Raw genomic sequence first — 16650 nt, 5'->3', positions numbered from 1 at the left:
TACTCTGTTGTTTATATTTCCTTTCGTTTTTGGTTTTTTCCCCAGTCTTGTATGCAACCCATCAAATTCTCTTTATCCAGTTCTCCTGCCAAATGAATGATTCCTCTTAATACCAGAAAGAATGTCTAGACTCCAGCAGCCAGCTTTCACTGCTTAACGCCGAGTTTGTTTGTTTTTTTAACTGCATTTGGGCCAGATCAAGACCTGAGGCAATGTAACTGCAACTCCATGGAAATCAGTAAAGTTGCATCACTCTAGGACTCTTACCAATTCCTGTTTGATATGACCTATGCATTTTGGTTTTGTTTACAAAGGTGCTGAACAGGTGACAGGTGCATCGTTACTGTTTGCTTCCTGGTTAAACTGAAAAAGGGCTGAACCCAACTCCCCCTCAAGTCCATGGAGAAACTCCCAAAAGAGGAAACATGTTCCAGTTTATTTTACCACATGGACCATTTCACAAAGCTATTCCACTGAAATGAAATTCTGAAAATCAAGGATGCCGAAATCTGTGGTGATAGTATATTCCATGCTGACTGTATTTCCATCAACTATATTAAATCATTTACTAAAGCTGCTTACAACCAAAGTGCTGCAGTAATCTAGGTGCCTTGTGATTCTATGGTTTTAGATACAAAATCAGACTGGGTAAGTGCTGACAAAGCCTGGTTAGCGGTTACATTTGCTAACAGATGACTTATTAAAAATTATTAAAATATAAAAATACATTTATTAATCCTACTCACTTAATCACTGAATGATACATCAGCTAGGGAACAGAAGTGCATAGAAGTTGTGTGCTTGGATTAAGACATTTGCTGTTAACCTTTTATTTGCATTTTGAGGTAAAATATCTGCTACCTAGCACATTTGCAATTGCCATAAACTCAAGTCTCTGAATTGTGTGTCCAACATAGTCGAGCAGGTAAGAGATATCTTTGATTAAAAAAACATTAGAAGGACCTGATTTACCATTGCTCTGCATCTGTGTAATTATTTTCACCACTGCAAAATGCTATCAAATTGGAAACTCAGCATTTTGCATTGGTGTAAACAGTACAAAGTGCACAGCAAAGTGAATCAGGTGCAACAATGTTCCATTCTTACAGAGATTTGTTTTTTAACCTTCTCTAATCCAACTGTTTGATATAGTTTAAGCATTTTTAAATATGTTCATTTCTTTTATGTGAATACCTCCACTTCCCTAAAGATTTATGCCTGGACTGCATCAAAGTTTGCCTATAAAAGTCAGGATAAACATAATAGTGTGAGGGGCTGTCATTCTTCAGAAGTACACTTTCATTTCGTTGTGCACAGGTAATACTTGAAGAAAATAACCATCCAGAAAGGACCCTGTTGTTTTCTGTTCACATGCTGCTGGCCATGAGTATCATTCTCTACCATCCCTTTAGACTTGTGGTCATGTGGAACTAGGTGACTTCCATTCCCTTCGAGAATACTGTCAGTCCTTGTCAATACATGTTTCGCTTTAATGTAATTTAGCTGATTTAGTATTTTCTGCACCAATTACACTAGGATGCTATTACTTCTATATGCCCCATTATTTTTTACTGTATGTTCTACACTCAAATTTCCTCTTTCTAGGGAGAGAATGTATTAAGAATTCTGTGGAGCAAGTTAGCATTAATATACTGGAAAACATGATGAAATGAGACTTTCATTTACAACTGTGGGAAAACACTGAAGCTAAAATATCATAACAGGAAAACAAGAGACTATTACATTTTCATTTATCTGAGGAAAAACAAAATAAAGTGTACACAACTGTCTGGAAAAAAAATCAGTTCAACCAATATTATTATTATGATTACTTATTATTTGTATAGCTGTATTATCTAGAGGCCAAAAACACACAGGAGATGGTCCCCTTCCCCTAAAGAGCTTCCAATCTAAAGAGACAATGCACAGAAAATGAAAATAGGAAATAATCAGAAAATTCAGGATGAGGGAAACAGTAACAAGGACCATGTATTTACCTGAGCTGACTGGTGACAAGCAGCAGCCATGATGATGAATGAGAGAGTTGATCCCATTGGAGGTCAAACAAGGTAGTGAGGAGGAGGGGGCCAGAATCCAAGAGTCAAATGAGATTTTATTGCGGAATTTGCTAAGGATGAGTGAGAGGCTGTGAGGTGAGAGAACTGGGAGTCAAAAATCAGGTGGTTGGGAAAGTAGGGGAGCAGATGATTGAAGGGGAGAGAAGGAACTTGAATGGGGAGAAGGGAGGATTGGTAATGGCTTGATTGAGAGATAAACCATTAACACCCAACTTGCTCTTCTGGGGAATATTAAGGGGCAAGGTGTGTGAGAAGAGGTGGATGTAAAAGATGGCAGCTGCGGAGGAAGTGTCAGTGAGGGGTTGAATACAGATCTCAGTGAGTGCCAAGAGATGGCGGGAGCGAGAACTACAGAGGCTGTGCATGTCAGTGATCTTCTTGGAGCCAGCATTGCAGGGGGAGCGGAGGAGGAAAAGGGAACATGGAAGGTACCACATGGAACATTCAAGAGCTGAGAGATGTTTAGCACTGCATATTATAGAGATACCTGGAAATTAACTTTAGCAAAAGAAAGCTCATGCTCAAAGACTGCTTTGAGAGCCAGTTATAATGTGACAACAGTGTGGGTCTGTGGCAATGAAGCTACTCAGCATCCTGAAAAATGGGTACATTGGAGTAGCCATTGAAATTAGAGCTGGCTGAAAAATCTTGACATTTTTCATATGTAAAAAATGGGAATAATTTTCCATTAATATTTTTGTGAAAAAAATTGATCATTTTGAATCAGCTCTAGTTGAAATATAGATCTCATTCAGAGGTCAGTCAGGAAAAGAAGACTCAACTAACGTACAGTTGGACGTGTCCTTTGAGCAATGCCATGCCAAAGAGCTGATTTTATATATATATATAAATATATATACACACATACTGCTACAACCTCATTTTAGCTGTGATAGCAGCTGCTGCCAATATATGAAATTGTACAGTTATTCATGTGTAGCTTGCCTAATGGTGAGCCCCCTTCCCCCTCACAATATATGGCAAAGTCATCATACAACGCTATGTCTAACTTTACAGTGGGGCGGTGCACTTGTCTGGAAAATAAACATGTATTGCTGAGTATGTGATGAATTAGTACTGATTGAGGGGGTGGGTAATTCATTGGTCACAGGTCCGTACAGCTATGATATCTGCAAACTGAACAGTGATTTAACACAGCTGAGGAGCCAACAATGCACCATAGATTCTAGCGACATGAGTATTTGTGTGTGCCTAAACAAGCATTTTAGCATCAATATTTGTCCTAATTAAGAGAATAAGACATAGAATAGCCTTTCCAGTTTAGAACAAAGGTCCATATAGTCCAGTACCATATCATAGTGTCATATACTTCAGACCAAATGCAAGGAACCCCATAGTGGACAATTATGGAATAAACTATTCACAGATGAAGTTTCTTCCTGACCCTTATCAGTTTGTGGCTGATTTATATCATAAAGCACAAGGATTTATATCCCATCATAAAAATTAATCCTCCCTAATGCAACTGTGGATGTTCCCCTTATCCATATAAATGTCAAACATTTTTTTGACTCCTACTAAGCTCTTGCATTATGTAGCAGTGAGTTCCACAGCATATGTATTCACTGCTAAAAATTGTTTCCTTTAATTAGATTTAAATTTGTTGCTTTTCAATATCTCATTCTTGTACAGGCACGCCAAATGTAGCTCCCTCACACCATTCATTATTTATTTCTCTATCTTGTCTCAATTCAAAACTAAAACGTTCCAATCCTGGATTACATCTCCCATCATGCATCACTATTTCTCCTCTTGATGTATCAGTTTGTATTTGTCAAAACAATTTCATGTGCTCTCCTGCCTCTCGTTCCCCCTACCGTTGCTAGGTCCCTGTGACTTTCATTTACCTATCTACCAGTAAATAACCCCCTCACCTCTGAGCACCCCCTTGCAGCTGAGTGCAATAATACCACGGTCACCACCTCAGTTTCCACTCTCAAGCTCCTTCAAGACTCCACCACAAGTTCTCTTGGACCCAATATTATACCTACCAGGGGCTAGTGTATTATTCCATAGAGTGCAAATAGTCCTTGCAAGTTCTAAAACACATTCCATTTATCCCATGTGCAGTGTACAGTCCCCATAAACCCAGTTCCAGAATCTTCTGCTGTACCTGGGCTTTCAAGTAAGTCCTACCTATTCTTTTATTGGAACAATCACTCTGGGTTCTTTCATCAGAACAGCCACCTTGCAAGCCTCTGCCTGGGAAGGATTCTTTTTTTTAATCTACAAATGTTGATTTCACTGTACGTACACAAACTGATGAGAAAACATTTCCATCTATAGTAATTGAAGTTTACAGATAAGCAAAGTAAGAAAACTTCTGCTTGAGAACTTATTAGTTTGATATTTGTTTTGTAGATTTTACATGTAATGTTGACAAGTTGTCTTTTAAACGTTATAAAGCTTTACCTTTTGAATCTCAATGTCTACTGTCATTAAATAATTATTGTCCTAATTCCCCCTACCAGTATCTGAGCCCCCATAATTTCCCACAACTGAAAGTTTAAATGTAAAATCTGCTCATGAACACATATTATCCATCAAAATTAGAAAAAAGTAAAATTCTGCCAACCCTAATTACAGTGCTGCCTCTTTCCTCTTCTCTTCAGTGCTGCTTCAAGCCATGAGGGAGCATAATAAATCTAAAAAGGTGGTTGTTACTCTTTGCTCTGCAGACAGTGAGTTGTGCAGTCATTCTTATCTGGTCCAGTAAGGCATTTGAAAGTTTTAACCCTGTTCCTGAGAAATCTGAGGAGCTTTCCCCATAAAGCTAAGAGCTTCACTGTTTCTGAAGAAAGTGGATGGCAGGCAAGAACATGGCCTGAGAATGAGAGGCAGTCCAGCAAATGGCATGGGGAATGTTCCATGGAGAACTTTGAAAATTAACAATGATATTCTGAAACTGACCCAGAATCCTGTGGGGGAGCCAGTATAGTAAGTAGAATACTGGCTAGAAGTTCTCTTAGGCCTCAATTCAGCAAGGTAATTAAAATATTGTTAATGGATAAGCATGCTTGGAGGTAGTTCTTCATTTGCTTCTGTGTTATGTTACCTAAAAATGTGAAGTTTGACATTAGGATGTAATTTGTATGGTCTGCTGGTTCTCAAAATGGTTTTGAGACAACTAGCTGCACTATAGCATAGTTTAGGGTAGATGGTAGGTTCCCCTCTTCACAGTTGGTAGTAGCCAGTTGTTCAGCAGCATTGCCAGGTGCTTCTGAGCATCTTTTACCTTCCAAAATGGCCATGAATCCAAATCACAGGTGGTAACTGATTTCTTTCAGCACTGCCTTACCCCAGGAACATGCTGAAATCTGTGTGACAGGAAGAAAGGTGTATTCTGTCGTGGGGCTGGAGTATAATTACTGCCATCTGGAAAGGACTTGCCATATGCAGTTGATCTTCTCTGAAAAGTATATTGTCAGTTCCTTACATTGTACTGACCTAGTTTCTGGAGCACAATGGATTCAGTGTAGGTTGAGAGAGCACAATTCAGCTGCTTTGATAGAGGAGGGGAAAGGATCTCTTAACTTTTACCTTGGCCGTAATGTAGAATTTAGGAAACTTTTGCAGTAGATTTATCTCTAATGATTGTGTTTCTGCAAACGTCATGATTGTGTTTCGTGCTCCAATTTCCTTTCTTCCTACTTCAGCTCATGAAAACCATTAGAGACTGAAGGCAATTTGCAGACCCGGTCGACAAGGATAAGGATGCAAGAGTGGCCACTGTGTAGCCACGTGTCTCCCAATACCCCGGCTTCTCAGTTCATGGGTTGGTTAAGGTACTTGTGTGCATGAAACTTAAAGAATGGACTATGATGGCTGAACCTTCTTGTTTATAAATATGAGCATTGGTGTCTGCTCGAAGGAGGTAGAATAGTTCAACCAAGGCAGAGGTGTACTTATTATATTCCTCAAGCCCATTTATAAGCCAATGAGCTAATTTAAGAATGCGACAAAACTATGTGCTGAACTGGAGATCAGCTTTATGAGATCCACAATGGACAGCAGATTTGGGCATAATCTGCCTAGATGCTGAAATCTCCTAGAAAGATGAGCCCTAGAGAACCCAACATCATAGTAGTCAACATCCCTCCTGGGAACCCTTTCCTGCTGGAAGAGCTACAGATTAGCAGGATTCCTAGACAGGTTTTTTATTCATCTATTTTCAGATGACATGGATGTACTCAAATGATTCTTTTTCCCTGCCTCGTTTGCATGACTGGGTGGCATAGCACTGCTACTATATCCTTGGTTTTGAGCATCCTGGTGAAGCAGCGTGAGTTTGAGCTCTATTAGTGTAAGCACTGTACAAACATAGAAACACACACAATTACTTCATGCAAGAGCTTCTGAGGAAATGAAATAATTGCTCTACCTCTGTGGGTACTCCTTACCACAGTGTAGTAAAGAACACAGCTAGTGGAGATCTATTCCTGAGTACCGAGGAGCGGTGGATGAAAACGTGCTATTCTTCCACCCAGTTCCCTTTATTTTTTTTCTTTTTCTTCTGGGAATATAACTGTAGCCTACAAACTTTCAACCCTGGACCTTATATTGTGCATATTATATATTACTCATCTGTATTGTGCCTTTTGAGTGTGTCAATCATGTTTTAACTGATAAGGAATAATAGACAGAAAGTGAGTAGACTTGGAGCTTTGTAAACTGTTCTTTCACATACTCATTTATTTGTTGGAGAGGATTCTAAAAATGCACTGGGTAGGAATTTCAAAGACAGAGTCAGCAGTTTCCTCAGTGCAGGAAACTAAACAGGTTTTGTTGTTGTTTTCTTTGTTTTTGCAGAATTTCACACATTCTGAGTCATGTGACAGTTTTCACCAATGGGAACTATACTTTGCCACCTCTCGCTAGGCTGATCACTACGACTTTGGCCATGTGTATCTCCATGAAAGATTTGCTAATTTTTCTTTATAAAAATAAGGTAAATATCACACAAGAATTTTTGCTAGAGCTACGTCCTATCTAGATATTACACCACTTCAGAGTATGTTTGAGAGGAACGACTAGGCAAATAGTAGAAAAATCATACATTCAATAATCTATTAAAATTTTCATCAAAGTGAACATGATTTGACTATTTCAATTGACTTCTCATGGGTTTCAAAATTATTTTATCCTTGGACTGATGCTGAGATGGAGATACTGTGTATAAAACACTGACCTCACTGGGAGCTGTTAGGTGCTTGGCACTTTTGAAAATCAGGCCACCTGCTTAGGCACCCAAGTGGATTTAGGAACCTAACTTTAGGCATCTATTTTTAAAAATCTTGGCCTCCACATATTGTCCCAGTTCAATCCCCAGTCACACAAGAGCAACTCCACTGTCCAAGAAATTTCTCAGTTAATGATTTTCTTTTTGCACTAGGATCAATACGAACTAGTCACAGGGAAATAACTAGTCAAAGTCCTGTTCATGCTATCATCAAAGGCCAAGAGACCAGTCTCACCCAGGGATGAAATGGAAACAAAAATAAGCAGAACTCAGAAATCATGATATCCATTTCAAAAAAATGTAAACAACTTAAAGTAATTGAGGGATAAAAATAACCATGAGAAAAGTTATTTATGGCTTTCAAAATCAGGGATATAGTATAGAGTGAAATAATCTTTTGATGGAAGATGTCCTGAAGCAGCTTCATCAGCATATTTTCCCCACTATTTTGAAAGTAGCATCATGTTCTTATTTATTCTAATCTAAAATAGTGCCCTTTATTTTTATTTAACCAACTAATCCTTTTTTAAAAAAAAAACAACAACAAAACACTCCATAATATTCACTGTACGCATTAGCAAAAATACTACAAGAAAAAGCAAAAGGCAACCATTCAAAATTCAAATTTGACGAGGCAGGATTAAACAAAGAAAATAAGCAAATAAGGGTGGCTTCAGTTAAGTTTGTTTCTGTCTAGTTTTCTGAACCACTGCTGTTTAAAAGATATGAGAACATCTTTTCAGCTAACTTAGGATGCGCATATTAAAGCATTTTAAAGTTGTATTTGAGCAATTGACAGCCACTCACTACATTAATTTTTCTGTTATAGTTGCAACTTTAACCTCAAGAGGACTATAACATACTCATGAATAGCATGTGTGCTGATAGGGAAGCAGTGCCACACAACTCTCTCGCCTGAAAAGATACAGCAGGTTGAGTTACATATTTATTAAATATTATAAAAAGATGTGCATATTGCGGTGCCACAACTCATTTACTGGGGGCCCCAGCAGCCAGGATCACTTTATTGAAAGCTCATCACATTTTACTTGCAAACATAAATGCGAATGAAACAATAGATGAGACAGATTAGACTTTGGGACTAAGATGGGGCACATTCACCCTTGAAGCACCCCCCCGGCTTGCATCCATGCATATTGTCACCAGTATCCTCGGCTCCAGCACCTCCTGCAGGCTGTCTGCCTCTCACTAAGTCTTCCATGGCTCGGCACCTCACCCAAGTCACATAAGTCACTCCCCTTCCGGGGTAATAAAGTCCCAACCGGAAGCTGTTCCTAAAGATGAACTGCCACCACCATGGCATTCTGTTATCATTGGTGGGGCCTTATGCTATTAGAGGTAGGGGAGTCAAGCAATGAGTTGTCTTTCTCTTTCCAGTTCTGCTGCTAGAAGGGGAAATTGCTTTCCCTGCAGGTTCTGCTGTCAGAACGGGACAAAAGTGTCAGGCAATTAGTTACTTTTCACTATTGCACCAACTGCCAAATTGAGGGGATGAGGGACTGAGTCATGAGTTCCTAATCCTACAAGGGATGCCCACATGCGTGTAGCCCAAAGCATGTATCAATAACAACTACACATCTGTGTTCTGCCACAATAGCCACTGAGCCATGTCCAGGAAGCTGAGTTTCTGAAAAGGATATCTACAGGAGTTGATGAGAGCATACCTGGTGCCTCTCCATTTTGCCCAGGAACAATGCTTTTGATGGTAGGATCAAAAGAAACAGCACCCAATGCACATATTCAATGTTTGTGGAAAGGAAATGCAGGTATCCCTCATAGGCAAGTGTCCTGAACTTTTCAGATCAATCAATTAGTTGAGCTTTACACCCATTGCACCTCACAATGCTAGTTCTTTTCTCATAGTTGTAATGAGTTGATGGAAAAGAACATACGTAATAGGTACATCAGTAGTGATCAGGCTGATGTCAAATTATGAAGAATAAGATTAATCACCAAGTTCACGGTATGTTGTTTTCGTATTACTGTTAACAAAATTTGCATTTTCCCCTCTGGCTCTGACTGTATCATACCTCTTCAATAACCTACTTTGTATACCTTTTTAATGTAATCCCTTTTTAAAAGTCAGCTGACAACACAGAAATAATAAACAACATACGAGAGGAAAACACAGCTTCTTAAGAGGAAAGTGTCACCCCTTGGGACTTGATGTCAAAGGAATGAATATTCATTCAAATAAACATATGTTACATCAGCAAGTTGCTATAATAAATCTGTATGAAGACGATGATTCGAACAGCTGAAAATCACATCTAGTTTGTCTTTTCAATTAATCCCTGTTAAATGGGCTCTCTTTTTATTTTCTTTTACATCTTAAAAGACAAATAGGAACCAGTATGTGGTAGCTGATATGGTGAGCAACCTTTGACCAGTCTAATTATACTCAACCTGCATTATCATTTCATAATTATCCTTCTTTGGATAGCGGGGATATATTGTTCATTTTCACCTATAATAAAATATTATTTAAAATATTTAATCCTGACTTTCAAAGTTCTCTGAATCTACTAAGGACCATATTGTAGCATCATCCACATCTTAACAAAAGCCTTGTAGTGCTGACTGTTAGATTTTGATATTGCCATGTCTCTCTTTTACTAATTATGCCCAGATTGCTCATCCTACTAGATACTGTTTATGCTAGGAATTTTCTACAGCATACCTCAGGGGCAAATTGCTTGTAGTGGTGAGCGGGGAATTCTCCATAGCGTACTTTAATAAATAAACCTCCACTATTTCTCCACATCACATCACCACACTCTTCCACCAAACCTTTAGCATACTTTTCATTTGTACTAACTTCAGTTACCCAGAGGACTGTCAACTCACACACATCCAATGGTTTATTCCTTTTAGACCACAGAGTACACACTCTGGCTCCTTGTTCCCATCAAGCCTAAGAAAATACAGTAGTTTTAAGACATATGGCTAAAAGTGTGCACTGTTTTGTGGGCAACACTTTTCAAAAGAGATTTCTTGTTAATCACTGTATTTGGTCTTTGCACAAACATTTGAAGTAATACACTATAATTGAACAGTCCTTTCCCATCCCAGTCTCACCCATCCACATCAGCTACTATCTGTTCTACAAATATTGTTGGGCTATGATCAATTTTTCAATTCAAGGTGATTTAATTTTCAATATGATCATCTCTTGCACAAGGTTGAAATATTCAGTTTTTCTTTGTTCTTGTGCTAGATTCATAATGTCCCCACTTTTGCCACATACAAATACTCTAGCTGTTGATTGCGCTTAGTTATTTACATCATATAGTGGACTAGTAACCACCAGAAATTACTCTATGCATGACTAGACAGGGGAAGGAAATGACTCTCTCTCCTCAACCAGCTTCTCTGTAAAATGATACTTCAGTTGGCATATATTGTGATCATTATTCTTGACACCTCTCCTCCCTAAAATATAGATTTTACAGCTTGTATGGCTGGTCATTTATGGAGTATCTCAGATCAGCATGCTGTTGCCAGTACTTTAGAATAAATAGGATTTTGAATACATATTGCTAACTTTGTTGTTGTTTGTTTTATATAGTTGTGAAACGTGTATCTCTACCTCTTTTTGCAGCACGGGTGCCAAATAAGAGTTTTTACAACTTTCTTGTACTAGAGTGTTTAGATTTTTTTTTAATTTTTTTTTTTTGGTGGAAAGGTAGCAGCAGCACTTCTTGCCTATTTTGATGGTACAGTTTCTGCGTTTGTCCAAATCCAGACTGATCCAAATGCCGAATCAGAGTTTTTGTGGGACTATGCTGCTAGGGGACAGCAAGGTCTGGAATTTTAAGAGGCAGAAAGAGCAGTTAAACATCTTCTCTATTTACACATTTTTAATCTCAGGGCTGGGGTCCCAAAAATTGGCTGGATCCAGAAGGACCTGGATTTCTGAGGCACTTCTGTGCTGGGGCACATTGGGGCCCAGCTTTTGTTGGTGCAGCAAGACTGAACATTTGAGGCAGTGGGATTTGGTCCTGGGGACAAAACCTGGCCGGATTTAGTTTTCAATCAGACTCTACATGCCATATGTTAAGGCACTATATTATTCAAACCCAACCAACTCCAGTGCCCAGATACATACATTTACTCCTGAGTGACCTGCCTCTTTACACCGCAGATTCAGTGACCATCTCTATAAACAGCAGTGAGTAACAGAGGGGGAGCCAGCAAAAGCAGAGCAGTTTCCTTCCTCTGGCGAGGCCCCAGCAGGATTTTGCACACTTGTGCATGGCATTGAAGTAATTTCAGGATCTGAGGATCTCCCTCCCGTAGTGGCTGCTCGGGAATTGCAAGCTTGCGAGAAAGGTATTTGTATCGGGGGAGGGGGGACAGGACCAGCCACTAGTAAGACACACAACCAAGGTTCAAGCTGCCAATGCCAACTTGGGGGCTGCAGAGGGACCAACTCTTTGTCCTTGGCCAGGCCGGGAGAATGCACGCACCCTGCAAAGGTAGAGGAGCGAGAGAGCGTGCGCGTGCCCCAGCCCAGAGGGGGGCGCGCTTACAAGCCAGGGAGCGAGCACCCCCTCCCCCGCCCCCATGTCGTTTGGAACTTTGCTGACTGCAACATTCTGAATCCGAACGTAGCGACACAAGGGGGCGGAGGTGATAGAACGCTCGGCTCTTCCCCGTTCCATCCGGCCTCCTTCCTCCGAGGGGAAGATCGCGTTTTCTCTCTCGCCCCTCTTACCCCCTGCCCCGCCGCGGGAGCCCGCTTTGCAAAAAGGGGACACGCCAGCGCCACCCTCCGGCCACCGAGCCGCACTGCACCCTCCCCCCGTCTCTCTCCCCCCTGCTCCGACTCTCAATGTTCCACACTGCCCGGCCACAGAGCCGCCTCTGCTCCTTTATATCCCCCCCGGCTTCCTCCAGCCCCTCCACCGATACTGTATCCCCTTCCCTCCCCCCCTCCATCCCTCCCCTCCGACCTAACACCGGGACAGGACGCCTGCGAAGGTAAAGGAGAAGCGGGTTAGGTGGCTGCAGCAGGAGCCTGGGCGAGCTTGGTGGGGGGAGGAGGAGGAGGAGGCGGTGCGGGGGTGGGGGGGGGGCGAGGTTGGTAGAGGGAGCTTTGTTCTTGTTTTCAGCGCTTGCTGCCTGTCGGTGGCCGGGAGAGAGAGGAGCCGGGACTGAGTTCACGCCTCACTTGGTGCACACACACCATGCTGATCCTGGAGAGCCTCCTACCATAACAACCCCTCTGTACCCACCTCGCTGGGAGCTCGATCTCTCCCCACAAAGCCGAGGTGGGGGGGAAGGGAAGAAGAGGGCGAGTGTGTGTGCAAAGCTGCATTTCAACCCTGCTGCAATTTCCTACTAGGAGCTTCATTTTCTTTTTCAGCACCCCCCTTCCCCCAATTTGGGTGCCTCCCGCGTGTATCTATATAATTTTTTCCCCTAAAAATGTCGGTCTGTTTTGTAGAAACTGGTCAAGGATCGGTGGCGCTGAAAGCTTTGCAGAAGGTGCAGTTTTAATTAAGCTTCTTCCCCCTCCAGGAGCTTTGTGGTGACCAAATGCAATTTTTGCTGCTGGCCCTGTAAATAGCCTAGGCTTCTGCTTTCTGAGTTGTTTTAAATATATAGTGTTTAAAAAAAAAATCACTCCTCCTCCTCACGGCCCTTTAAATACAAAGAGACAGAGTGAGTGTAAATTTCAATCTTAAATCAGCCGGAATGTTATTGGCAATATATGGTCTCGAGAGAGAGGGTTATCTGGCTGCTTGGACCCAATAAAATACTGTGCTCCAGTGTAAATATTTACATGGTATTAGTGACTTTTAAAAAAAAACATTTTCAGCAGGTCTGTTACTTACAATGTGTCATAAGTTATTAATGCTCATTGCCTGAAGGACCCTGCTAAAATCCCTGTCTCATGGCTTCCAACAAAGTAGACAATTGATATGTTGTCTAAAGTATGAAAAAAATGTGAGTGGGCTTTAAAAAACTGGAGATCTCTCTCTATAAAAAACGTATAAATATTACTTTGTAACTGTCAAACGGCAACCTAAAGTGAACTGTGCTTTTTTCCCCTCTCCTCTCTTTTCTTCCCCCCCCAAAAGTTCACCACAATGTCCAGTGACAGGCAAAGGTCAGATGATGAAAGTCCAAGTACCAGCAGTGGTAGTTCAGATGCAGATCAGAGGGACCCGCCAGCACCAGAACCTGAAGAGCAAGAAGAAAGAAAACCTTCTGCAACCCAACAGAAGAAAAATACCAAACTATCCAGCAAAACTACTGCTAAGCTATCCACTAGTGCTAAAAGGTAATGACTATAAGAAGTGATTGTAAAACATTCTATCACTGTATTTTTTGAGCTAAAATATTTGCACGGCATTTTTAAGACAGACGGATTCTTGCAAAGCTGTATTAGGGAGTCATTTACTGAATTACAAACTTTTTTGAGTTAGGTGGCTGTCAATCACTAGCTTCAATAATGCGAAGGTTAGTAAGCTAACCATTAAATAAACTTGTCACATGTCTTTGGAAGAGACTTTATAACTTCATAACTTTAAAAATTAAAATACTGGCTTCTAAAAGCTTTTATTCGCTAACTTGAATTTTATCCTTGCAAGTAGTATGAGAACTATAAACGTTTTCACCTGAGTTCAAAGGCTTAGCCTTTCTTCCTTTATTTGTGTAGAGTACCATCCTTCTGATGTATTTCAATAGATTGTCAACAGTGCACACAATCAGTGCTATTGAATATAAAAATATTTACAAAAACTTCACTGGCACAAAAATAGATGGTTTGGGATTGTACCTGTAACTTCCTTTTCATGCCAACATACAATATATCATTTATACACAGTAACCTAATATGTGTTATTCTGTAGTTCTTCCTTTGGAAAAACTACCAACTTCAGTAGGACATTTGCCTTAATAAGGCCTGCAGAATCAGACTCTAGAGATTAATTATATAGGCTCTACCTTTAAGTGTCAAAAACTTCACAAACCTCTTGTAGTCTATTTGATAAATATCTGTATTTATATATAAAATTTTTGTCAGACTGGCTTTCAGTAAGTGCACACTGATCATTTTCTTTAACTTCAGCCATGTGAAACAGGCAGACTTTAAATCCCTTGATCTGTTGTGGTCTTTTGAGATAAGACAATTTATTAATCCTTTCCCTTAAATTTACTTTTCCTTAGGAATACATATTACATTATGGCCAATAGCAAATAGATCTGAAGTGTAACAGTGGAAAAATGATTTTTTAATTTTAGAGTCAGTTCTCTATTGAACAACTTGGTGTTTTGCTTATTCAGAATGGACACTATAGCTCAACCTTTCATAAAGGCCTCAGGCTGTTTTATATTCCACTTCAGTAAATACTCCTTGAAATGTTAAAGTGTTAGCCATAAGTAGAATACTACCTGTATTTTCCACTGATTTTTGTACTTGTAAAAGAAATAAAGGTCTAAAATAGTAATAGCTAAGGTAGATACTTTAAATCAGGCCTGGTCTACACTTGAAACGGAGGTCAACCTAGCTACATTGCTCAGGGGCCAGGCTGTGAAAAATTTCTTACCATATGACATAATTAGGTCGACCTTACCCCCACTGTAGATGCAGGTAGGTAAGTGGGAGAAATCCATTGACCTAGCTCTCTCCTCTTGAGGGGGTGGATTTATTATAAGTGACAGAAACTCCCCTTTTGTCACGGTAGTATGTGTGTACACTACTACCGGAATGTTGCTTGAGACACTACAGATGTACCATTTGTCATGTGGACATACCCTCAGTAAAGAAGCTAAAGTATTTGATTGTTTTTATAACTTGTAGTATAATATGTTTAAGATAATGCTTTTGCTAGCCCTTTTGGAAAGCTTGAGATGTATTGTACAGAAAATCTCATCACTGATTTTTTCCGTGCAACTTTACTTTCCTTAATCATGATGGGGTCTGAGTCCACATATCTTGAGTAGTTCTAAGTCATCTAATTGAACTTAATGGGACTATTCCTGAAAGGTCTTTCAGGATCAGGTTCTGCTGATCTCCTTTGAATTGGAAATTTTAGCATACTGACAGCTGTTCAGTCTTATTTTATGGGCCTTCTGTTCTAAAAAGTAAGTATCTCTTGGTGTACAGACAATTAGCAGCAAGAAACAAAATTTCTTTAGTCTTAGAAGTAATTTAATACACACCTTTTAAACCAGGCGTATTTTTCTGGATAACTTGTTTAATTGGCAAAAAGTTTAGAAAATATTCTGGATATTAACAACACTTCTATAACTACTCTCAAAGGAGACAATGAAACTATCATGGATTATTTCTGATTAAGATAATGATTTACTTTACTAATATTATATAAAAATAGCCAAAATACTGTATTGTCTTGGGGGGGGGGTAGGAGATGTACCAAAAGGTGTGTACAGAAGCAAAGTTGGTTCTCCAAGAATTATTCCAGTAATAAAAACAGCTTGGGAAATTTATAGATTCACTCTTTAAATACTGTATGAAGTAGCATGTAAAAAACATGTATTTGTTCACAATATAGCTTGTTAATTCAATCTCAGTTACAGCTCTGTTACACTGGTTTAAAGTCATTGTCAAATATGCTTGTATAGCTCCCCCCCTCATTTGCATATAAGCTTGAAAAGAAAATCTCTCTGGTAAAAAGCATTTAGATATGGGTAATAGTTACTTTTATGAGTACTTGTGGGATATTTCTACCTATCTCAGGTGTAAATGTTCTGTTTCTTTACTGTATCAAGTAAGAAAAAAGCTGCGAAGTTTCTCTGTTATGGGATTTGGGTTATGCCTCTGAGAACAAAGAGGAAGCAGCCATGTTAGCATTACTGAAGGCACAGCCAGTCTTGCATTTAACTGCATGGTGGTAGAGGGCAGTGTAATTCCTGATTTATTCTATAAACTCTCTCAAATGCTTTGTGTCTGTTCTCATTTCACCCACAGAATTCAGAAGGAGCTAGCTGAAATAACCCTTGATCCTCCTCCTAACTGCAGGTATGTAACAACTTTTTAAATTGTGGACAGTGATAGGAAATTCAAATGGATAGAGACGATTGCTCAGCAGAACAGACAAGCAGTTCTTTAATGTTTGTAAGTGGACAACTATAATACAAACATTGTGTAAGGTAAATTGAACAATTGTCTGGGAACATTTGATAAGGTATCACAAAGTCTGGTTTTTCAAGTACATGTAGTAGTTGTCTCATTGAGATTGATATGAATGGTAGAGTTTGTTCAGTAGATTTTTCTGTAGAGGTTCATTGTGTATTTTAAAGTCAGTGTTATATAAACTT

At 39.7% G+C, this 16650-nt stretch overlaps 1 protein-coding gene across 3 annotated transcripts in view; it reads left to right on the top strand.

The window, feature by feature from the left end:
* Window positions 1-11614: 11614 nt before the first annotated feature.
* Window positions 11615-16650, top strand: part of UBE2E3 (ubiquitin conjugating enzyme E2 E3) — an 83481-nt gene continuing 78445 nt past the window's right edge. The window contains exons 1-3 of one of the 3 annotated variants that reach the window (XM_050916815.1): window positions 11615-11691; window positions 13446-13648; window positions 16301-16351. In XM_050916815.1, the coding sequence (XP_050772772.1) occupies window positions 13455-13648; window positions 16301-16351 (245 nt within the window). In that variant the 5' untranslated portion in view covers window positions 11615-11691; window positions 13446-13454. Of the gene's footprint in view, window positions 11692-11983; window positions 12343-12493; window positions 12850-13445; window positions 13649-16300; window positions 16352-16650 lie in introns of those variants that run through there. The other 2 variants (XM_050916814.1, XM_050916813.1) reach the window with 2 other exon arrangements.

This window comes from Gopherus flavomarginatus, chromosome 10 (genome assembly GCF_025201925.1).
Source record: "Gopherus flavomarginatus isolate rGopFla2 chromosome 10, rGopFla2.mat.asm, whole genome shotgun sequence".
Taxonomy (NCBI): Eukaryota; Metazoa; Chordata; order Testudines; family Testudinidae; genus Gopherus; species Gopherus flavomarginatus.
The sequence above is the reverse complement of the archived record's forward strand: the minus strand, read 5'-3'. Positions and strand labels throughout refer to the sequence as shown.